The sequence below is a fragment of the Malaclemys terrapin genome, chromosome 7 (assembly GCF_027887155.1).
Source record: "Malaclemys terrapin pileata isolate rMalTer1 chromosome 7, rMalTer1.hap1, whole genome shotgun sequence".
NCBI lineage: Eukaryota > Metazoa > Chordata > Testudines > Emydidae > Malaclemys > Malaclemys terrapin.
The window spans coordinates 52,913,208-52,937,570 of NC_071511.1; the positions used below are offsets into that span (position 1 = coordinate 52,913,208).

Here is a 24,363-nt window from a genome sequence, read left to right on the forward strand (position 1 = left end):
ATTTTTCACAGAATGTTCTATCCCAGTTGCTGTTAAACCCCTCAAAGTGCAAGCGCTAGGTGACATCGTTCTGGATGCTGTGCTTCAGGATTTGTTGGCCTTAGTTAATAAAGTATCTAACACATTTAAGGTAGTTTTATTTATGTACATTTATTAAAACATTTTGCAGTTAAAACTAAGGAAGTATTAAATGTAGTTGTTAATGTAGTGTGAATTGTACTTATCGTTTCTGGTCATCTGTCTTTCAGGTTTTTCAAATTCATAGATAACCTCCTCTCCCACCTCATTTTTAGGCATAGATTAGAAAAAGAAAATAAGCTTTCCTGCTTTTTCAACTCCCAATTGGTATCTCAACCTGTGAACAAGCTAGTCATTGAACTGAACCAATTGAATAAACTGGAATAAAGGAACATCTTCCCTGCACCTGCAGAAGAGGCTACTGTTTGTCATACTTCAAAAAGCTCTGGTTCCAAATGGTTAGCCAGTGACTTCTACTAATTCAGTGGCTTGAATTTCTTTCAGAGTAGCAGCCGTGTTAATCTGTATCCGCAAAAAGAACAGGAGTACTTGTGGCACCTTAGAGACTAACAAATTCATTAGAGCATAAGCTTTCGTGGGCTACTGCCCACTTCTTCGGATGCATATACGCATATATATATGCATCCGAAGAAGTGGGCAGTAGCCCATGAAAGCTTATGCTCTAATAAATTTGTTAGTCTCTAAGGTGCCACAAGTACTCCTGTTGAATTTCTTTAAATCTTTGGCAGTAAACCTATACACCTGGCCAGGCGCCTTCACACCTTAACGAATCTTGTGATCATTGGGCAGTTCACTCAAGGTCTTCTGTGCCAAAAATAAACTAGTTTTTACCTTTTATTTAAAACTATTACTAAAAATGGATTAAAAAATTGCTTTATTGTGGCTTTCTGTCATGTTAGATTGCGATTCCTACAGAGGACAGCTTTCTTACTTACCAGATCAATAGTCAGGGTCACCAGTGTTAGATGTTTGGCTGCGTGTGTGTGTTTTCCCTGTGGCTGTTCCAGCTCTGTGCAAACAGCCGGCACAGCAGACCTCGAGTGAGCCGCCAAATGACCACAAGATCCGTTAAGGTGCAAAGGCGCCCAGCCAGGTTTATTCTCAACGAAGCACGGTAATAGCACCTGGCAGACTATGAGGCTAGTAAGATATGTATGCCCATGACAATGGACGCAGCTCAGTGAATGGTGGGACTTTTTATTCCCCCTTGGCTGGACAAAGATACTCTCTCTGAGATACATCTTTATACCCTGATACAAACAAGTTAGTACTGCCTCTGACATAGTTATGTCCCCTGATGTGGCTAGTTATCACCCATTACCTTGTACATGTTGGTTCGATCAAAACATCTCTATTACGTACGGTCATCCTGACCTTATCTTTTAAAAGGGGTCAATGTGTTCCTCTTACCTTTAGGGAATGTGTTTGTACCATTCTTGGTATGGGGTGTTCTGGGACCATCCTTTGGGAATGTGTGTGTGTTTTGTGCCTAGCACTTCTTAGGAATGTGTGTGTTTGCAATATCAGCCCTGTTCTTGCCAGATTCTGTAAGCAGGGCCTGCCTCATATCAGGCCTCTAATACAAGGGCTTAAATATCTCAGGCTCTCTTGCTACTACAGGGATGAGTGTCCTTGGAACTGGCTGTAGGGGGAGACGATTGCTTTCAAGAGCCTATGTAGCTTATTCATGGAACTTACTGCTTTAGGAATCTGTCCAATGCACTGAGATAATTCCGTCAGTTCTCTTCCTGCATATCAGTAAAGTACTCAGTCTGTGTGGGTAGCCCTGGATGTCAGGAAGGAGTGGAAAGCCTCTGGTACCTTTTATAGTTAAAATGCATATTCTATTGGCTCAGCATGGCCGGTGTACAGCTCTGGCCATCAGTTTAACAGAATATTTGTGTAGACATTGATTGGCATTACCAAAGAGGAACTTTCTCTGAGAAAGCAAAAGATTCAGAAAGGAGCCAGAGGATATTACTTGTGCTCTTTTGCTTCCCCTGTCTTGGTAGGTTCCTGTCTTGAGTCTACAAGACACACAAAGAACTACTAAGCACTACTGCATCAGACTATTGGTCTCCCCTCCCCTTTTACCCTGTGATTTACTATGGGAAACAGACAGTCACATGTGTTCTTGGGTACCAGATGTCCCAGAAGAATTGTCCTGTTCCTCTGGATGCAGTAGGCTTCCAAACATTTTCCTTAGTTTTCCAGCCACTTTCTACATTAGAAATGTATCCACTTGTGTTCTAACAATGATCCAATTTATTTATCTGGCCTAGATACCGGATTCCCCACTTCACATCTGGTTCTGGTTCTCCCTCCTCCAAGTCCACATGGTCCTATGCTGCATGGTGGGGCAAATGTCCTTAGGGTTGTGAGGTTTTAAGAGGATGGTGAATTGGTCAAAACTGATGACATACACAGCAGTCTTAAGGAACGAGTGTACCAGTTTTCAAAGTTCTTGCTGATTGGGGACATAGAGATAATCAGTTACTCAGTTTCTAGCATTTGTATTATATAATAGATGATTATTTCTGTTATATTTGTCAAGCCCAATTTTTTTTTTTTTCTAGCTATGGCAGCCATTCGGAAAAAGCTGGTTATAGTGGGTGATGGTGCCTGTGGAAAGACCTGTCTGCTGATTGTATTTAGCAAAGACCAGTTCCCTGAAGTTTATGTTCCCACAGTGTTTGAAAATTATGTAGCAGATATTGAAGTGGATGGAAAGCAGGTAGGTACACATTTCTGCAACAGTTAAACAGCACTTGTTTTATTCAGAATGGTGAGGAGATCTATGTATGTGAAACCTCTAGAGAGATGTATGTTCTTATAGGACCTAAAACAGGTTTGCAACACAATTGGGGAAAAAGATCTTCTATGAGTGGTGATGTGTCTATAGCTGGCTTTTCTTTGTGTCAACAAAATCCCACCAGCCTTCTTTGAGTTGAGAAAGTTATTAAAAAATGCAGTTGTCCAGAGTATGATCTTGTTGCAGTAACTTATTTTTCTGGCAGTGGTGGGTAGAATAATGCCAGGATGTCTTCTTGTGAAGAGAAGAGACTGGGTGGCAGCATTTCTGGATAGGTTAGCTGGTTCACTATTTTAGCAGTTCCACCAGTCATAATTTTGCAAACATTATGGTTCCTCTTTGTGGGCCTTTATATATTTCCACTTGTGGGCGTTACCTTTTGGTGGCAAGTATGCAGCACCTTGTTCAAAACAATGTCTGGGGGTGAGCATGCAAGTGCCTTCTGGCAACACTGACATTAGCCGCTCTAGTCTCTATCAAACAGAATGCACCCTCTAGCTGCCTCTGCTCCTTCTCCATAGCCACCAGTAGTGAGAGGGGCCCTCTCTGGTGTCCAAGTTGACTAAGACAACTTTGGTAAATAGCTAATAAGGATAGTTAGTCTAATTAAAAAGCTCCAAAATAATTTTAAGTATGCCTCCCGAGCTTTTACCTAAGGCTCTCCCAAGCAAGGGCAAATGTGCCTGGCCCTGATCACAAAATGGGGTTTCAAAAGGTGTGCCTCTTGCCAGACCACAATCTGATATGCATGTACATTGCCATCTGTGTCTGGGCGACACATCTTAGTGGGCGATAAGTGGCACTTTCACTTCTGGAACCCACAGGGGTAGATCTCAGGCTGCAGGCCCACCTGGCTGCCTAAAGCCTTCAGCCAAATTCATCATAGGGCCCTGTTCTGGCACTTAGACCAGACAGAACCAGATTCAGTGCCGAGGTCCTTACCTGTGGCACCCAAGAACACTATTTCCTCAGCTCCAGAACCACCCACCATAAAGAGCTTGACACAGGATTCCTCCAGCCTCAATGGCTGCAGCCAAAGCCATCAAGCCTAAGCTGGCACCAACATAGGAGGCTTCCTCCTGCATATCAAGCATTCAGTAATCTAAGCTGGTTATGCTGCTAGCGGCACCAACTACACAGAACCCCTCCTCCTGCTCAGACAGATTTCTGCTCCAGGCTCTGGTATAGACCATCTGTGCATTGGAAAAGGAGTGCCACCAGTGCAAAAGGAAAGAGAAAACACATCATTGAGAAGGGTGGACATAGAAAGAACAAATGGCACCTTCTGTCCTGGTCCCCAGTGAAAGAGTGTGTGCAAAAGAACAACCTCCAGCATCAGCCAGAACAGCAAGGCCATGTTCCAGCACCAGGTACATTCGTGCCTGTACCCTGAGAACTATTGCCACTGAGGATTCCTTGAATGATATCAATACTTGCCAGTCGGAGCTCTGGGCCACCAGTTAGAATCCTAGCTCCTTTTTTTTTATTTTTTATTTTTTTTATTATTATTATTATTAATGGAGATATCCCATCTCCTAGAACTGGAAGGGACCTTGAAAGGTCATCGAGTCCAGCCCCTTGCCTTCACTAGCAGGACCAAGTACTGATTTTGCCCCAGATCCCTAAGTGGCCCCCTCAAGGATTGAACTCTCAACCCTGGGTTTAGCAGGCCAGTGTTCAAACCACTGAGCCATCCCTCCCCCATGCATTAGTCCCCATCTAGCCCAAAATCTTCGGCTAGCCCCATGGCTGGGTTTATTCCACTCTGGGGTTGGCATGGAGCACCTTTGAATCAGAGTTCCTTTGGGCAACCTCAGTACTGGGACTCGGGACCATTCACTTCCCTCAGGCATAGGGGGTCCTGAAAAGACTTTATACAAGGCTTGCTTCAGTTAATAATGTGGCCCCCCTATGCAGGATTCAGTGAAGACCTTGTTGAATGAAGCAATATTTCCACTTTCCAGGCCACTACAGTATACAACTCCAGAAGGGTTTCCATTGACTCCAGCAACAATGTCCATCACCAGCACTTATGCTAACACTGGTAATGCTATCAACACCAGGTCTTTGGCATCTATCCCACTACCACTCCCTGATGCTCAAGATCATAAGATGGACCAGTTGATTGGGGTGGGATCCACAGGAACCAGATAAGTCCTCTATTGGGAATACTACAGATGCCACTTCCCTAGACAATCAGATTGGTACAGTCATGTCCCCACTGACAAGTACAAACAGTTCCTGAAACTTTTAGGGATGATGGCTTGTATGCTTCAGTTATTGACAGGGATCACAACATGAGAAACATTCCTTATTTGACATTTTACAAGGAGATAACTGCCTAATTTCACAATAGTGGTCTGTTGAACACAGTCAAGGATATGGCTCTCATCTGTCCTCTCTTCCACCTGTTGTAAAGAAAGTAGATAGGATGTACCCCATCCCCTCCAAAGGTCACCAGTTTCTGCAGCAGCACTTTCTTGCCAACTCCCTGGTAGTGTCTGCTGCTCAGGAAAGATGTTGAGGGGCTAGAGCTTCTCATTCAGCCCACATGAGTACAAAAGGATCCTTTTTGGATGAAGGTCCTATTTGTTGGGAATCTCTGGGCCTCAGAGTGGTGAATTACCAACCCATAATGGTGGGGTACAGCTACGTCATATGGATACAATGAACCCCATTTTGGACTTTCTCCCCAGAGAACAAAAAGAAGCAGCCAGAATCCTGGTCAAGTGAGGGCTGGATGTTGGCTCTGCATTCTTGGGTGGCAGCATATTATGCTACAGATACAAGTGCCAGGAAAATGGAGATCTCGGAGGGAGGGAGAGAGAGAGTCCTAGCTTAGATATTCAGGGCTAATGCCATAGTCTAAGTAAAATCAAGGATCTGCCCTTCAAGAAAAACTGCCTATTTAGTGACACATAGATTAGATCCTAGGAAAGATCAAGACAACTATAGCTATAGCTCATTCACTAGGTGTTCTCCAGTGTAATAGTTTCTTCCAAAGGAGGTTCTCATGCCATGATTTCTGTGACCAGAGACAGAACCCAGCTTATCCTCAAGATAAAACCAAATACTGAGAAATTCCAGTAACACAGTACCAGGATTTCTCCTCATACCCATTTGCTGCATGTAGCATCTGCCTCAAAACAGTGGATTTGAGGGTACTTTCAAGAGACAAATACCACTCTAACGGCACTTCTTCAGATCTCTGTACCCTATCTCCTCTCTTTGGAACTTGTCTCCTCCTCCTGTAGTGATTGCTACTCCCTTACTTTTGGTCATTGGGTACTGGATACCAATCTGCAATCTTGGCAGTCTGTCCAGTTCTGCACTTGGTCCCCTCACCATCGTCTCCTTCCTTCCTCTTTTGGGACCAGTCTCATGAGGAGGGAGTCTTATATGAACTGGTATCCCTCCTGCAAAGGGAGAATAAAATCCCACAGGAATATCAAGGGAATGATACTATTCTTATTACCTGCTTTCTTAGACATCAGGCAATTTTAGACCCATCCTAGTACAAAGGAACCTCAACAAGTACACATACACCTTCAAGTTCAGGATACCCATCTTGAGAGAGAGAGAGCATATCTCATCCCTATCCCATGGAGACTGGTACGTAACCCTTGATTTAAAGGAGACCTGGTACGTGATTCTAGATACTTTCACATTTCATCAGGAAGAGCCACATCAAATACCTGAAGTGTTCTACATGGGAATCAGCTATCCAGTTCAAAATTTTCTCTTTCGGCCTGTCCATAAGCCCCTGGTTATTCGTGTCTAGCAGTGGTGGCTGCCCATCTCAAATGAAGAGGCGTTTATGTATACCAGCACCTGGACAATTAACTAGTAAACACAAAACCACAGCAAGAACTGGCATTTTGAATACACGTGAAACCTGTTCTCTTCTCTGGTACCCCAAATCATCCATCTTATTGGGGCATTCCTGGATTCAATCCGTGCCAGAGCTTTCCTCTGAGGACAGGTTCCTCAAGATCTAACAAGCCCTGATCACACTCAGTGCCCAGCCAAACCAGCTGACACGGTCCACTTGAGCCTTCTGAGCCCTGTGGCCTCTTCAGCATACGCGGCGGCTCAAGCTCACTTTCATATGAGACCCCTACAGTACTGGGTCACAGAACACCACAGTCTAACCATGCAGTTTACAGAGGAAACTTCAGAGGGGTAGCCGTGTTAGTCTTTATCAGTAAAAACAACAAGGAGTCCTTGTGGCACCTTAGAGACTAACAAATTTATTTGGGCATAAGCTTTTGTGGGATATAACCCACTTCATCTGATTGCGTCTGATGAAGTGGGTTATATCCCACGAAAGCTTATGCCCAAATAAATTTGTTAGTCTCTAAGGTGCCACAAGGACTCCTCGTTGTTTTTAGAGGAAACTTGTGATCACTCCTAAAGTCCTACAACAGCTTGGGGCCAGGAAAAATATCTTGTAGGGTATGCAGTCCATCCCTTTCGCTCTCACATCCACATTTGCCACTGACCCCTCCACCTCATCCCTGATGGAAGTCTAGAATCCAAGTGCCACACCATTGTTTTCAGGCCAATGTCAGGGTCTTTAGGGAAATTGATATTGGTTAATAATGAACAACACTACAGCCAGGTTCTTCATCATTAAGTAGAGCAAAGAAACTAGACGTTGTGTACAAAGCACCAGATCCATCTGGTAGGCATATATCTGTTGGGGAAGAAAATGTGCAAGCAGCCTTGTTGAGCAGCAAGATGCAGACTCCATATGAATGGTCTCTAAAAACATCAGTGGTCAGAAAATTTAATCAAATGGGGCCAACCAAAAACTATACCATTTCACATCAAGGCAAAATACCAAGCGCCAACTCTGCTGCACCAGAACAGAAAAAGGCAATACCTCTTTCTGATACATTTCTTCTGAAGTGGGACCTGTCTCTCCCCTGCACCTGTGATCCCAGGGTCATTAGAATCACAGTGACTGTCTGCTTTGATTTTTTTTCCTAACCTGTGACCATGCCAACGCTGGTACACAAATTCTCGGACCTCTCTAGGTAACCATCTTAACCTGCTTGTCTCTGTCTCCAGACTGCTTGTCTCAGTGTAGAATACTGCACTCGAATCCCGAGATGCTACATCTCACAGCATGGATGACAGCCTGGTTAACTACCATGGACCACACCTGTTCTTAGATTGCAATCCATCATGCTTATGTCTAGGAAGAGCTCCTCTCTCAAATACTACAAACAAAAATGAAAAGATTTTGCATCTGGATCAATGATCAATGTCTCCATTCCAAGCTGGGGTTTTTGCAGATCTGGGCTACTTACTGCATCTTGCAACCCAAGGTCTGGTCTGATGGGTGCATTTCTTAAGGTTCACCTGGCAGCCATTTCCGCTATTAGCACCATGTCAGAGGCAGACCAATTTTCCCTCCACCCTAGTCTCCAGATTTCTAAAGGCTTGACTAATGCTTTTCCCCCAACCAAGGAGTGTCCTTCCTCTTGGGATTTAAATCTTGTACTAATTCCTCCTCTTTACCCCCTTCCCATTTTGAGCTTCCTAGATCAGCTTCTTTAGACCATCTTATTTCTAAATACAGCTTTCCTTTATTGCCTCCACCTCTGCAAGGAGGGTAAGTGTACTCCAGGCACAAGGGCTACACCACCTTACACCATGGCTCAAAGATGGTTATGAGGCCCCATCATGCCTAAGGCGATGACCGTTTACTGGTAGATCAACGCTGTTGCGATCAATGCAGCAGCATCGATTTAGTAGGTCTGGCGAAGACCTGCTACATCAGTGGCTGAGCACTATCCCATCGATTCTGGTACTCCAGCTCCCCGAGAAGAGTAAGGGAAGTAGGTAGGGTTGGCAACTTTCTAACCGCACAAAACTGAATACCCTGGCCCCATTCACTACATTCCTCCTCCCTCGGTGGCTCGCTGTCCCCCACCCTCCCTCACTTTCACTGAGCTGGGGTTAGGGAGTGGGAGGGGATGAGGGCGCTAAATGGGGCATGCTGGCTCCGAGTTGGGACTGGGGATGAGGGGTTCAGGGTGTGGGAGAAGGCCCTGGGCTGGGACAGGGGATTGAGGTCGGGGGGGGGGGGGGGGCTCCAGCTGGGGGTGCAGGCTCTGGGGTGAGCCTGGGGATGAGGGGTTTGGGGTGCAGCGGAGGCTCCGGGTTTGGGGGGCTCAGTGTTGGGGCTCGGAGTTGGGATGCAGGCTTACCTCAGGCAGCTCCCGGTCAGCGACGCAGCAGGGCTAAGGCAGGCTCCCTGTCTGTCCTGGCACCGCACTGCGCCCCAGAAGTGGCCAGCAGGTCCTTCTCCTAGGTTGGGGGGGCAGGCGCACTCCCTCCCCCCCCCCCCAGGCTCCAACCCGCAGGCACCCCCCGCCAGCTCCCATTGGCCATGGTTCCCGGCCAGTGCGAATGTGGAGCTGGTGCTCGGGGCAGGGGCAGCACATGAAGCCCCATGGCCCCCTTGCCTAGGAGCTGGACCTGCTGGCTGCTTCGAGGGCACAGCGCAGTGCCAGGACAGTTAGGGACTTGCCTGCCTTAGACCTGCAACACTGCCGACTGGACTTTTAATGGCCCAGTCGGCAGTGCTGACCAGAGCTGCCAGGGTCCCTTTTCAACCGGGTGTTTTGGTCTAAAACTGGATGCCTGGCAACCCTAAAAGTAGGTGGAAGGCATCTCCCATTGACACCGCAGTAAGTCGACCTAAGCTGCATCAACTTCAGTTACATTAGTCACGTAACTGAAGTAGCGTAACTTAGGTCAACTTACCATGGTAGTGTAGATAAGGCCTAAGCTGGTATCTGACTTGCACCTCAATCAATACATTTCCCTTGCTGTCTTCTTCCTAAGATGCCATTCCCATCTCAGGGAAACACACCTGCACGCTGTTTTAAAATAACTCCCTGGGTTTACCTAGACAGTACAAAATCTCTTAAGAGAAACTCTGTTTATAGTTCATGTAGAAAGATTCCCCATGGCATTTATCTCTACACAGATTGTCCCAGTGGATTAAGAGATGCATAGAATTGTTAAATCATAACTAAAGTACCAGTATCTATAGTCTTAAGAAATTGTACTGGAGCCACTCCTACAGAGAGCAGCAACATGGAGTTCAGTGCATACCTTAACCAGGCATTTTTCTTTTGAAATTGAACTGCGATGCGAAATTGGGTAGGACAGTGCTGCAGTCCAAGTTTATTAGAGCAGTCCTTGCGTGCCTTCTTCCTAAGGGAACATGATGCTCTGTACCTCGGGGGAACACCCAGCACCTCCATGTTCATCCTTGTAAAATGATTGTGTGGTATCCAATGCAAAGTTTGTCATGCCGGGTGTCTTCGGAAGGCTCATGATGCATTGTTGTTACAGTAATGTTACATGAAATTATAACCTATAACATTACTATATGTAGTTATGAGGCTGAAAATGTATCCTCATGGCTTAAAATAAGCCCAAGCAAAAACTGTCCAAGAGCAGAGAGGTAGTTCACATCTCATCAGGGCAGGTATGGGACAAACCCAGCCCAGCCTCACAGGAACAAAGGACGCTGGCCTAGGCAGTAACAGAAGGATCTGTTGGACTCTCGAGTGAGTCACCCCCCACCCCTTTCCTTTGGCCAGTTTGGGACTGCGATGAGGTAGTGCTCACCTGACTCTGAAGGGGGGGCGGGTGGCAAAGCCAAGAGGGAAGAAAGGACATGATAAAAGGGAGAGACATTTGCTAGGCTCTTCCTCTCTCTTCCACCTACATCTACAGACACCACACCAAGTGACTGAAAGCACTGATCAAAGGGGAGAGCCTGGCTGAAGAGCAACCAGCCAGCCTGTGGTGAAAAGCATCTAAGTTTGTAAGGGCATTGAAAGTGTTAAGATCAGCTTAGAATGCATTTTGCTTTTATTTCATTCGACCAAATCTGACTTTTGCTTTGACTTATCACTTAAAATTTATCTTTGCAGTTAATAAATGTTTGTTCTACCTGAAGCAGTGCATTTGGTTTGAAGCGTGTCAGAAACTCCCCTTGGGATAACAAGCCTGGTACATATCAATTGCTTTGTTAAATTGATGAACTCATATAAGCTTGCAGCGTCCAGAGGGCATAAAACTGGACACTGCAAGATGGAGGTTCCCAGGGTTGTGTCTGGGCCTGGAGATATTGGCTAGTGTAATTTGGTTGCACAATACAAGGAGCAGCTTACATGCCAGAGGCTGTGCGTGAACAGCCCAGGAGTGGGGGCTCTCACAGCAGAGCAGGGTAAGACTGGCTCCCAGAGTTAAGGATTGGAGTGACCTAGCAGATCACCCGTCCAGGTAATACCAGAGGGGAACGTCACAGGGAACACTACTCACAAGTGTCCCACAAGTGGGAATGCACAGATGCCCTCAAAGCAGAGAAGGAGCTGAGGTGGCTAAAGGGTACGCACTGTTATGTAGTCTAGAGCAGCTCCTTCAGCACTACATAAAGGCACTCGTGCACCTCCCAGGCAGACACTTCTTTAGAAGAGGGTTCCGTGTGTTCACCACCAGGAGCCTGCTCCCACAAATGTGAATGTACAAAGGGGACACAAAGAACAAGTTACTGGTAAGTAACTTCTCATTCTGAGCCCAGTTCTGCCCTCTGTTACATTAGTGTGACCTTCCTGGAAATTTATGGCAGATGCATCCTATAATTGAGAGTAGCATTTGAGCTGTTGTCTTCATAAGTTAAACAATTGACAGTTGCTTGGCATTCAAGCATACTGATGTTTGGAGTCCAGTTGCTGCCTGTCTCACTTAACCAGAGCTGCTTGGAAAGTTTCTGAACTTTATTTTGCATAGGGTCCATCCATTTAGTATTTGCAGTTTTACAAATTTATTATTGTAGGTACTTAGTATAGCTTATAGTTTTCTAGGGTTTTTTTTCCTCAAAAAAATTCTGTGCTGTAGTTCTCCTAGCTCTGCCCCAAATTGAGATCTTAAAAGATGACCTCATTTATTCAGCCCTTAGCAATAACGGGTGTTGCACACAAGAAAGATCAGCAAATTGCAGGTTTAAGTTTCCACTATGGTGGTGGAAGTTCAGTAAAACTACACAGAAATGAGTGGCCCTTTGACATTTTTGTCTTTTAGTTGGAATGTGGGGTGAATTTTTTAATCTGTCCAAGTTCCTGAAAAGCAAGTGCATGTATAGTCCTGTTTTACTGAAAATGTGACCTCTTCGATCGTTTACAGAGTAGTTTCCCAGCCTCAGAGAACTATTTTTAAGCTATTATATCCCTTCAGTTCATCCATCTTGCTGTTCTTTTTCTGGTAGCTCCCACTCTTCAGAGGTGTAGGGGTGACCACTGGTATAATGGAAAATCTTGTCAATATGTTAAATTGATTTTTGGACGCAGGGAATAGACAATGCCTCATTTTCCATTTGTGAAAGTGGAGTGCACTATGTTCCCCTCCTGTTGAGTCATGTTCACTGAAATCCACTCTCTAGTTTGCTTGGATTACTCACACTTGAATCAGATTTCCCCTTGATGATTTTGGCTAACTGCCTTCATTCTTTTCTGTAGGTTGAGTTGGCCCTGTGGGATACTGCAGGACAAGAAGATTATGATCGACTTAGGCCTCTGTCATATCCAGACACCGATGTTATACTTATGTGTTTTTCAATTGATAGTCCTGATAGTTTAGGTAAGTAAAACTGAATCCAAACCAGGTTTCCTGTATCCCTAGGACTGTACCTTGCAGCCTTTAATTCATTTATCCATGGTTTAATGAGTGGCAATTCTGATTTCTACTAACCACGTTTGTATATACATTGCAATGTTAGCTTCAATATTTTCTGTAATGAATCTTTGTTCTTCCAGTAGTGTTCCTCTGGGTGCTCCAATTCAGGTGCATGTGCACCCCATTTGCCTTTGATCGGAGACTTTCAGTAGCAGTGCCCATTCAACCAATGCATGTGCCCTACACCTCCTTGTGCCTCCTGCTGAGGATTGTGCAGGCAAACTGCCCTCAGTGCCTTCTCCGTCTCCTCCAACTGAGACGGAGCATCTAGCATGCCTTACTTCACTGTTGGTTAAGTTTGCCACCTTTATTTCTAGTTTAGCTTTTTATTGAAGTTTAGTTTATTTTAATATCAGAGGGGTAGCCGTGTTTTTGTAAGGTAACTCCCTTCTCTTCATGTGTCAGTATATTTATGCCTGCATCTGTAACTTTCACTCCATGTATCTGAAGAAGTGGGTGTTTTACCCACAAAAGCTTATGCCCAAATAAATCTGTTTGGCTTTAAGTTGCCACCAGACTCCTCATAGTTTAATTAGTGTAGTTTGCCATTTTTATTTCATTTATTTTTGAGGGTCTTTATTTCCCTCACTCACACCCGAGGAGTCCTTTTCCTCCATTATGGGGGTATGCCAGGATGACCAGGATTCAAATGTTGCCTCACTTGCTGGGACGCTATACCCGTTAACAATGGACATTCCAAGTGTATTCGCTGCTCAGAGGACATGCACATCCCTCAGAAGTGTAATTTTTGTGCAGCCCTTAAGAGCAAGGCTAGAAAAAAACGATAAAACTTGAACTCCTCATGATGGAGTGCTCTCTTCTTCCTGCCCTGGATCTAGGTCAGTGGAACCCCTGTATATCAGCCTGCACGTGAGCATAGTGCCCTGTCTATTCAGCACCACTTTCACCCAGATCTTCAAAAGAAAAGATGTCAGAAGGTACTGGGAAGGCCTGTAAGACAAGGAGTTCCAGATCTCCCCACAAAGAGCTTGTCTCAAAAATATCTCAGTCTTGGCAGATTTCACCCATTTCTGACCCCTCAGGTCCTGGGCTGAGTACTGCTGAGGCTTCAGGCTCTTCTAGTACCAATAGTGTTTCCAAGGCCCTGAGTTCATTTAGGAGCCATGGTTCCAAGTGGGCTTTGGAATCTAAACTGACTCCACTACCATCTAAGCATGACCAGAGCAGCAAGGAGAAACATTTTGCGTCTGTCAAGACAGTACTGATGGACCTTACTCTGCAATCTCCGGTACCTAGCCCCATAATTCCCTGAGTACTGTAGAAGTCTAAGCCATCTCATGCTACTCATTCTTCAAGATAGTCAACCTCATCAAGTCAGTCAACATCCTCAGTATCCAATGACTTCATTGTAAGGGACTCATCGAATCAGACCCCTCTCTCAGCTCCCCTAACTCACCCGGTACGGCAGGAATTTAGGTGCTCCAAGGACCTGTATGTCTCCAATGAGAGAGTCTCCCCTCTTAATCAGTACGTATTTTAATTGTAAGAGTTGTAATTCTGGTGACCATAATGACCTATCACTACCAAGGTCATCATGGTCACCAGAATTACAACTCTTTGTGGTACTACTCGATTTCCCAGCAATTTCTGAGGTAGGCAGAGCTTGTCACATTTTGGTGCAAGATTCCCCTACCTACCAGTATGGAGGCTCTCTTCCTGATGCCTATAGGGAAAAGGAGTACTCATGTGAGAGACATTGGTGCTCCTTCCCCTTGGTGTGAGCAACAGTGGATGCCACGTCCTATGCCTAATGTTTCCCTTCAGAGGCTATATTTGGATCCTTGGTCTGCCTACTGACAGCAATTTTCATGAGCACATAACATTTCTTGTCAGGACAGGTAGTCTCCTACTCCATCTCTTCCTCCTCCACCACCTCAGTTGCAGGAAGGAACCTTTGAGGAACAGGAGGCCAGAGTGGGTAAGAAGGATATTCCACAAACTAACATGTTCTCATCTTTCCCAGATGAAGCTGTCATTCCTTCCCCACCCTGCATGCCAAACAACTTTAAGCAAGTTCAGGATCTAAGGAAATTCTATACTCCCTATAGATTCCCCTAGAATAGGTCCAAGAGTCTCAGCGAATGTCACCTTTTGTGTGGATGGCCTTACCCATAAATGAAGTCCTTCTTGATCCTGGCAAAACCATCTGGCAGACTCTGGCAATTGTACCACCCATGTTCAAGTGCACCAATAAGAAATATGTACCAGCCAAGGATTATGAATTTTTATTTTCACACCCTTCACCTAACTCCGTGGTTGTTTCAGCTGTAAAGGAACGTGGCAGGCAGCCATGCTAAATTGACCGCATACAATAAGGATCAAAACAGCTTGACCTTTTGGGCCATATGGCTTATTTGTCTGCGACGCTACACTTCAGGATCACAAATTATCAAGCCCTTGTGGCAAAGTACAGTCATACCATCAAAAGTCACCTTGTCTATTGAACCACCTTCCAACAGAACATCATGAACAGTTCCAGGCCATCATAGCTCATGGTCAACTATCGGCTAGAACATTGCTACAAGCCTCCATAGATGCAGCTGATATGGCAGCTCTGTCCATTTCCACTGCTGTCATGATGCATTGGGCATCTTGGCTTCAGCTCTCTGAATTCCCTAGGGAGCTCTAGAATAGAGGTTCTCAAACTGTGGTCCGTGGACCACCTGTGGTCAGCAAGCTCCATTCAGGTGGTCCGTGGATAGTTCCCTCTAAGGTGCGTGCCTGGGCGGCCGCACATGAGACAATGAAGGGACACCCACCTAATTAGTGGAGCCGCGCAGAGGGTGGGGGGAATTTGGGATGTGCAGGGCTGCACAGCCAGGGAAAGAGGCGACTTTCCCCAGCTCCAGGGCTGTGGTTGCCAGGGAGAGACGGTCCTCCTACCCAGCAACAGCTTGGGGGCTGCCACAGCGGGGGAGAGAGGGCACATCAATCGCATTAGAAAGGTAAGACTACTGATACTAAAAAAAGAATCAGTTCTACAAATAAAAACACAAAACTCATATTTTAATATATAGTGCTTTTATCCAAAACACTTGAATCCAAAACAATACTTAGCTAACAGTACAAACAACATTTGGAAAGATCCTTAAGTAGTCCGCCGAGACCCTCAGCAATTTTCAAGTGGTCCGCGAAAAAAAAAGTTTGAGAACCACTGCTCTAGAATACTAATAAGGAGCTCCCCTTTGATAGGCAGAAACTTCGCTGAGACAATTGATTAATCGTTGCACACCTAGATAGAGTCCCTGACTGTGGGGCTGGGGCTGAAACTGCACGGGTATCAGAGAGGGTGGGGGGCACTTTCTCCCCCACCCCCTACCCTGAGTTTCTTGCCACAAATTTCAGCCCCTGCTGACAGCCAGAACCCCAGCCTGAGCAACTTTAGCTGCATGCCCCCTATGGCATGGGGCCACAGACACTTCCCCTGCTTCCCACTCCCTAACCCTGGCTCTGTGCATCACTTCTGTCTACTCAGAAACCTGTGTAGTTTCCTAGCAAGGACCTGGCATGTGTTATGGTTGAAGCCAGTTTGAAAAGTTGATGTAGAAATAATTTTAGCAATGAACCGTTTTCTGAAGAAAAGTGTAGGAAAGAGGGGTAATGGAGGGTAGTCGATTGCCACTAATAGCTAAAGAAGAGTTCACAACAAGGATCCAAACAGCAGTTTTTAAAAAAAAAAAAAAAAAGAAGAAAAGAAAGAAACCCCAAATACCATCCGAAATATTTGGAATATGGATTTACATGGACTGGCTTTGAGGAAGACCCATGGGCACAGTGTGTCGTGTGTGGTGAAGTTCTGGCAAAGGAGAGCTTAAAACCATCTAAAACGTTATGGCACTTGCAGACATGGCACAGTTCTCTTCAAACAAAACTGCTCAATTTTTCCCCAGCAAAAGCTAGGAGAGCTACAGGGCTAGAAAAGAGCACTGAGAATGGCAACTACAGGAGATAAGAGAGCCCTTGAGACATCTTTCATGTGTCATACTGGATAGCTAAAACTGGGACACCACACAATATCAGAGAAACTTTTTTTCTGCCATGTGCCAAGAAAGTGTTTTCAATTATGGTGGGGCAAAGTGCAACAACTCAACTTAGTGTCAGGAGAATTGAATCATTGCAAGGGGTGTATTCACGGATGGCAAATGACGTGACTGAGCAAGTGATTGCCAAAATCAAGCAAAGTCCTTTTTTGCCATTCAGCTTGACAAAACAATGGATGTGTCTGATGCTGTTCAGATACTGACATACATAAAATTTGAGAGTGATGGAAAAACTCCAAGAAGAATTTCTGTTCTACCAGCCATTACCACAGCATGCTACAGGGGAACAGCTCTTTGCACTTTTGGATGCTTTTGTCTCTGATTCTGGCTTGGAATAACAGTGCTGTGTAGGAATTTGCAGGGACGGTGCTTGTGCCGAGACGGGAAAAAAACAGTGAGATAGTCACTCAAGTGCAGGCTGTTGCACTGCAAGCAGTTTGGGCTCACTGTATTATACACAGGCAAGACCTAGTTGCAAAAAAATGCCACCCATTCTAAAACAAGTTCGCACAGTCAACTTCATCAAGAGTAGCTCAACAAGTGTGTGTCTGTTTGGAGTTTTGTTTGACGAGATGAGAGCTGAGCACCGTCAGTTACTTTAACACGCAGAAATTCAGTGACTCTCTCGGGGAAAGATTCTCCATCGTTTGTTTGAGCTCAGAGAGGAAGTGAGAATTTTTCATTCAAAGATTCCCCGCTGGTGGAAAAGTTTGCAGATACCAAGTGGCTTGCTTTGCTAGCTTACCTGGCAGACATTTTTGAATGCCAGTACCTCACTTCAAGTATGAGGTACTTTCATCTTTTCTCTCACTGACAAAATCAAAAGTTGATTCAAGAAATTTTCCTTGTGGTATGCTCGTGTGGACTGTAGCAGTTTTGAAGGGTGCTTTTTACTGGATAACTTTTTGGATGAAAATGCCATGCCAAAATATGATTTGCAATTCATTATCAGCCACCTGGAAAGCCTTAAACTGCAGCTTTGGGAGTACTTCCCTGTAAAGGATCAGAAAACAGGCATGGATTAGAAATCCCTTTAATGCAGAAGTGACTGCAAGTGCTGTTGTGTCACTTTATAGTGAAAGAAACATTAATGGCTCTTTCCTGTTATGAGACATTGATGCTGAAATTTTCTGAACAACCCTTTGCTAACTTCTGGATTGCTGTGTGTGAAGAATATCCAGAGCTGTCATCTGCAACTTTGAAAGCACTCATGCCATTTTCATCCACCTACCTGTGTGAAGCTAGGTTTTCAGCACTGACTTTACTGAAAAACAAATACAGGGCTTCCATCTTTACCTCACCCACACAGAGCCCTGCTTCAAGCCTTTGTGTTCATCAATACAAGCTCACCTCTCTCATTAGGTGCATATTTATTTTTTACTGCTGGATATAAAGATTGTCTTGCGAGTGGATTGTGAATTGAAATATTTAGCGGCTGTTTTTTTGTAGATGTGGCCTTATAATGCATTTTGATTTCAAATATAATAATTATTCTAGAGTTATACAAGGCACTGGGGTCCTGTAGTAATCTTTGTTGTCAGAAGGGGGTTGTGGTGCAATGAAATTTGAGAATCGCTGAGATAGACTGAGTCTGGGCTGAGAGGGTACATCACTGTCAGCTGCAAAGAGCTGCTCAAGGATGGACCGTGAGGTCTGAGCTGGGGTTTCCTCAGTGACCTGATTCTCTAGCACTTCCTGGGCAGACTGCAAGCTGGGATTTAGTCCAGTGGATAAGGCACTGGACTGGGACTTTGGAGACCTGGTTCTCTTCCAGACTCTCTGCCACTGATCTGCTGTGTGGCCTTGGGGAAGTTCCTTTACCGCTATATGCCTCTTTTTCCCTCTGTTGTTTCTATTTGGATTGTCAGTTCTTTGCGGCAGGGACTGCTACTATAGGTCTATACAGTGCCCAGGAGAACAGGGCCCCAATCTCAAGGCATCTAGGTGCTACTATAATACAAATAACAATAGACCATCATCTACTGAAACCATATCTTCTCCCTAGAGTCCATTTGATCTACCAACTTCCAGGCTTAGAGCAAGAAGCTAGTTGCAGCAGGAAGGGGACTTTCTGAGGTCATTCCAGAGTGGGTAGTTATCCCAAGTTGTCAGAGCCAAGGAGCCCTTGGTGCCAGGGACTGAGATGGCCAAGAGATTCCTCTCCAGCAATGGTGAGCTCTGTTTTAATGCCAGAGACCGAAGGGGTGCCATCCTTTGCCTGTATGAAACTCTCCCTAGCTCAGATGGGATTAGCATTTGAGGGCCTCAGTTCACTTCCTCCCATCTTGGAAGTGGCAGCCAGTCTGTATCCTGTCCATGAGCAATGTTTTCAAATGTAGCCTGAGCCTGAGATCTTGGGCAGTGATGGTGGCCAATGAGAAAAAGCACTAGGCTGGAGCTCTTGGATTCACACAGGAATAGACTCCATTCTCTGGGGTTTATTGGTGTGGAAAGTTTAATCCTTGGCCATGTTGTAGATGAGGACTGCCAGCTATCGGAGTGTTGACAGTGACTTCCACCCCCAGGCCAAACAGTTGCATTGTTGTATCAGCTCCCTGAGAGACAGTATAAAGGAATGTCCACTTCCCTCTGGGTCCCAGAGGTGGTCCAGAGCAGTGTTCCCTCTAAGCTGCAACTCTTGTGCGGCTGCGCAGGTATGATCAAGTGCCGCGCATGTCAGGTGCCCCTCCCCCCGTGCTGCGCTGCTCCTGCCCTTTGCCTTGGAGCCCCTGGCCAGCTGCTCCTGGCAGCCTCCTGCTTGCTATGCAGAGTGGGGAGCTGCTGATGTCAGGATGTCTCCTGCCCTCCCCCTCCCCCCCCGGTACCCCATCTCCACAGAGCCGGGGGTGGGAGGGGACACAACAGGGCTCAGAAGTGGGACGGAACTGGTGGTGGTGCTGCTGTGTCTGAACAAGCAGCATTCAGACTGGTGAGTGCTGATCTACTTAGAGGCAGCATCGGTCTGTCTCTCTCACTCTGTCTCTCTTGCCCACCTCCCAACACATACTGGTATTATTATTATTATTGTTACTTCTTGGTACTTCCTGCAGTGCACATATATCCTCTGTAATTTTATTCTTTCAAAGTGCTGTTGTTTGAGTTTTTTTACTAGTCTATGCATGTCATAATTTTTATTTCTCTTACTCTTAAATTTAATTTTTTCAAGTAGTGAGTTCTACAATGCCTAACCTGTCCTTGCTGGAGTAATATCCCTATGGTAACTTAAAAAAAACAAATTATAGCTAGGTTTTTAGTTCCTACTGGTGGCGCACATCTGCACATTACCTCAATATTGGTGCACAAAGCAAAATTCATTCTGCACATGGATGGAAAAAAATTAGAGGAAACATTGAGGCATTCTTCCTTCTGCCTGTGGAGTTGCCCATTAGTTGCACTGAGCTAAAACAGCAAGCTTGATGGGACAGTCTTGAAAGATACTGCTTTCATCTGTCTGTCTCATTGAATATACTGGGTTTGTGTAGGGTAAGAGCTTTGCTCATAACACTGTAGCCTGCTATTTGGTCTTTCTGCATGCCAGGGGTTTCCCCCAAATGCCTGGTTGTTAAGCTGTGTTTGAGTTTTGTTGAGGTAGATATCATGCCATCTCTACTTCCCATGCTCTAATGCACAGGTTTCCTAGCCTTCACTCACGGTGCAGTTGAACAAGTTATTGGGGTTGCTTATGGGGAATAGCATTTCCTTGATAGTTGTGGCAAAGGAAACTAAATTCTCCTTTAGCGTGTATGGGTTGTGCTCTGGAGACCATGATTGGACAGGTTTGTTTGAGGTCTGGTGTAGGAATTTCCTCTGCTGTGGTGTTGGAGTCTTGTTCTCACAAAGCTCATGTAGGCAATAGTTCAAACATTTGTCAGACCATTCCCTCCGGGTGGCTGAACACCTGCCAAGTCATATAACAATCATGAAATATCATCTGTTTCATTTGGACAGTCTCAGCGCTGAGAGAGATGGATCCCCAGTCTTGCCTTCATGTGCACCAAAAGTCTAAAACTTGTGGGTAGGTTTGGTTTCAGAGAGATGATTATTTAAGGCCTTGTGTACATGCAGAGCATGGGGCCTGACTTTCTGGATATGAATGGGGCTTGGAGAAATGGACATGTTAGTGACCAGAAAAATGGAAATGAGAGACCACTTCAAACAGGAATTTGGGAAGGTGACAGGCCCTGGCTTTAGAATGTTTGTGTATTTGGTGGTAGTTGCAACAAGAGGGAGGAAATGTGATGATTAGTGATTTATATCTCACCAGAAGCTGAATGAAATTTCGTGGGATAAAGCAGCATAGTTCTAGTCAGAAAGCAGAGATGATCTTAAAAAGAAAACTGCCCCAAACACTTTTCTTTAGTCTTGTATGTGGATTACGAGCCACTTCTGCTTTTTTTTCCTCCTTCTCTCTCCAGAAAACATACCAGAGAAGTGGACCCCAGAGGTGAAACATTTCTGCCCCAATGTGCCTATCATCCTGGTAGGAAACAAGAAGGACTTAAGAAATGATGAGCACACACGACGGGAGCTGGCCAAAATGAAGCAGGCAAGTATCTTTCTGCCCTTCTTACAATAAAACGTGACAGTTTTTGTAATATGGCTAATGAGCACATTAACTAAGTGTCTGCACTGATTGGCAGCTTTCCCTGGACACCATCCCCTCAGCATCATATCCTGGAACAAAGCTACTTCTCTCCTAATCCTTCTCTAGTGCAGTTTGGCTCCGCTAGGTAGAAGAAGTGTTAGATTCCTTTATTGCATCCTGTCTCCTCCATCCCTCTTCTGTGTGCTCCTGTTTCTTGCTAAGCTGATGTAGAGCAGGTCACCCTGGGTGTGTTTTGACTCAGCCCTGCAATGAAGTTTCAGGAACAAAGTGATGATCTGTGGGAAATAGCTAAGTGGGGCTTGTATTGAAATTGGAAAATGTTCAGAGCAATACAGATCATAGAGAACGGGCTGGAAATGACAGTTATTCCGGACAGAAAATTGAAAGCCTCTTTTAGATGAAAAATAAACACAATCTGTTACTTAAGTGTTATGGTTTCATAGTTTGTCAGAACTAAGTTGTTAAATACAGAGGTTAAAGAGCCAAACAATGCCCAGTTGCAGTTGGATATTTTCTTTAGTAGCCTCTTACGAAGGATGTTGTCAGAGGCACCAAATGATGCTTTTCTAACCTTCTTGGGGCTTCCTAGCAGTAAAGGTCAAAGACATGAAGAATTTCTTTCTCATCAGTTAGACTATTGGTAGATGAATGCCCCAGATTGGAAGAGTGGTTCTAGAAGAGTTGGGAGGTTAGTGATAAGGTAAAATCAACACACCAAGCACATACTCAACAAAATAGACGCTTAGGTTACCATGTAGGATACCATTTATCCGGTACTCAGAGTACACTGTCCCACAAAGAAACCATTACATTGGACAGTGGTTTTAAATAATAACTTGAACAGCCTTGCTTTGGTTTGTTCATGAGTAAAGACAAAATGTGTTTCGTTTTGAAACAATCCCCAACAGCAGCATACCAGGTCTAGTAAAAAGTAGTGATCCTTCAGCATGAGAATACCCTGCCCAAATAAGCAAACTTGACTGTCCTGGCATAATGTTTCTTTTAAACAAAAAGTGACATGGCAATTTTTGTAGCTATTAATATTGCTGAGGAGTTTGGTACTGCTACGGTAATGACTTGTAAAATTGCTTTTACTTCCCAAGTATCATTAAGTCACTGGTTCCATGACTTTTAAATTGCCAATGGCAACTGTTTGTTTAAACATATATTCCCCTGAAGCGTTTGCAACACAAATGTTGAAGCTTTTATACTATGACATGAGAATTGGACCCTCAAGAAATGGACTATAAATAATTGACACTGACTGATCCAAACTGGGCTATCATTTTCATTGTCCAATGAGATTTTAAAAATTCTTCAGTAACGTGAGGTGGTGGTATTACAACCTGTGGGAAAGAAAATGTGTTTAACATTATTCTTAATTAAACTGGGTCTTAATCCAGAAAATAAACGTGCATTTTAGAAGATTCCAGATGGGATCTAAACAGAGTATGTAGTTTGCTCTTCTGGCAAACCTGGAAGATGATGAAAGGAATGACCTATTCAGGTGCATTGTTGGACCCTACTAATTTGCTTTTACTGTTGTATTCCACAGGAGCCAGTCAAACCTGAAGAAGGCAGAGACATGGCAAACCGCATTGGTGCATTCGGGTACATGGAGTGCTCTGCAAAGACCAAAGACGGTGTGAGGGAGGTTTTTGAAATGGCCACTAGAGCTGCTTTGCAAGCCCGGCGTGGCAAGAAAAAATCTGGCTGCCTTCTCTTGTAAAGCATGGCCAAGGGAAGACGGCCCAGGCAGCACCCTGCACTTGATTAATTTTGAAGTGCTGTTTATTAATCTTAGTGTATGATTACTGGCCTTTTTCATTTATCTATAATAATTTACTTAAGAGATTTAAAAATCAAATCATCTTGCTACCAATATTTAGAAGCCAACTATGATTTTTATAACAGTCTGCATCAAATTCATCTGTGCACACAAGTAACGTCAACATTCCTTTAACAAATGTCTGCACGTGCAGGATGTGCCAGGCACTAATTGAAGACAATTCTCTAACTTCTTGCTTCTTTCTAGAAAGAAGAAAAAGCTGGTAACCCTGAGAATTGGGCTGTAACTATTTTATAACTAGTGTACCATTCAAATTGGGTACAAGAGCTACATGGCTGTATGTGGAGTCCAGAATAACGCCAGTGCTTTCACATTTTAGGAAGATTTGTTTTTTCATGGCTGCATTGGGTGTAAAACGATAGTTTGAAACTGTGACCACCCTGAAATAACAGATCCCATCAAGCTATGAAAAGTGACAGTTCTGTAGTTTCGTGTTAGTTACCTTTTAGTTACCATTTAATTAGTGCCACTTAAATGTATGGTACCAAAAATAAATCTATATGCCCCAGCCGCAGTGTAGTATTTTTTTGTATAATTGGATTTCCTACTACTGTTACTTGTAATCCCTGAGTAAGGTTTTTCTGTTTTTGTTTGTTTGTTTTGTTTTTGTTTTGTTTGTTTTTTAAGAAAGTTTATTTTAAAATAAAGGTGAGTGGAAAGCAGCTGATTCCTCCCCCACCTCCCTGTTTGTTTGTAAGTGTCTGACCCATTTGTATGGTATAAATTCTAATCTCTGCACCCAGGAAGAGGTTTTTTCTGTGATCTTCCAGCAGCTGCCTTAGGAGCCAGGAAAAGGCAGCCTATTCACACTCAAGGCAACTGAACATTTCAGAAGCTTTAAGTTAACCTGCTGGACTCAGCTCAAGGCTATAAAAATGCAAGTTCTTTATGTATTGGTTACCACCTGGTGGCCAAACTCCCATCTGTGAACTTCTTGCTGATCTGCAGCCAACTAAACTCTTCTTTTCTGTATTATTTCTTTTTTCCAACAACTAATAGAATAAAGGCAGTTTTCTAAGCTCCCGGTATCCTGGTGTTTGTGTTCCTCTTTGCAGGATATTCGTTATGCAGCTGCCCTGAGGCCCTGCATTTGACAGGCTCAGACAAAAATCTCATTTTGATAGAACTACGTCAGAAATTCACCCGGCACATCCAGGCACTTGAATATCTTTAGCAGCAATGGATTCCTCGCTGGAGCCTGCAGCAAATTCTGAGAGTGGCAGAGCCCAACCAT

At 44.5% G+C, this 24,363-nt stretch overlaps 1 protein-coding gene across 5 annotated transcripts in view; it reads left to right on the top strand.

Moving 5' to 3' along the window:
• LOC128839931 (transforming protein RhoA) overlaps nucleotides 1–24,149 on the top strand; it is an 81,448-nt gene extending 57,299 nt beyond the window's left edge. For all 5 annotated transcript variants that reach the window (XM_054033276.1, XM_054033275.1, XM_054033274.1 and 2 more), the window contains 4 exons: nucleotides 2,616–2,773; nucleotides 12,397–12,517; nucleotides 21,090–21,220; nucleotides 22,836–24,149. In XM_054033276.1, coding sequence (XP_053889251.1) covers nucleotides 2,618–2,773; nucleotides 12,397–12,517; nucleotides 21,090–21,220; nucleotides 22,836–23,009 — 582 coding nt within the window. In that variant the 5' untranslated portion in view covers nucleotides 2,616–2,617 and the 3' untranslated portion in view covers nucleotides 23,010–24,149. The remainder of the gene's footprint in view (nucleotides 1–2,615; nucleotides 2,774–12,396; nucleotides 12,518–21,089; nucleotides 21,221–22,835) is intronic.
• Nucleotides 24,150–24,363: the final 214 nt, after the last annotated feature.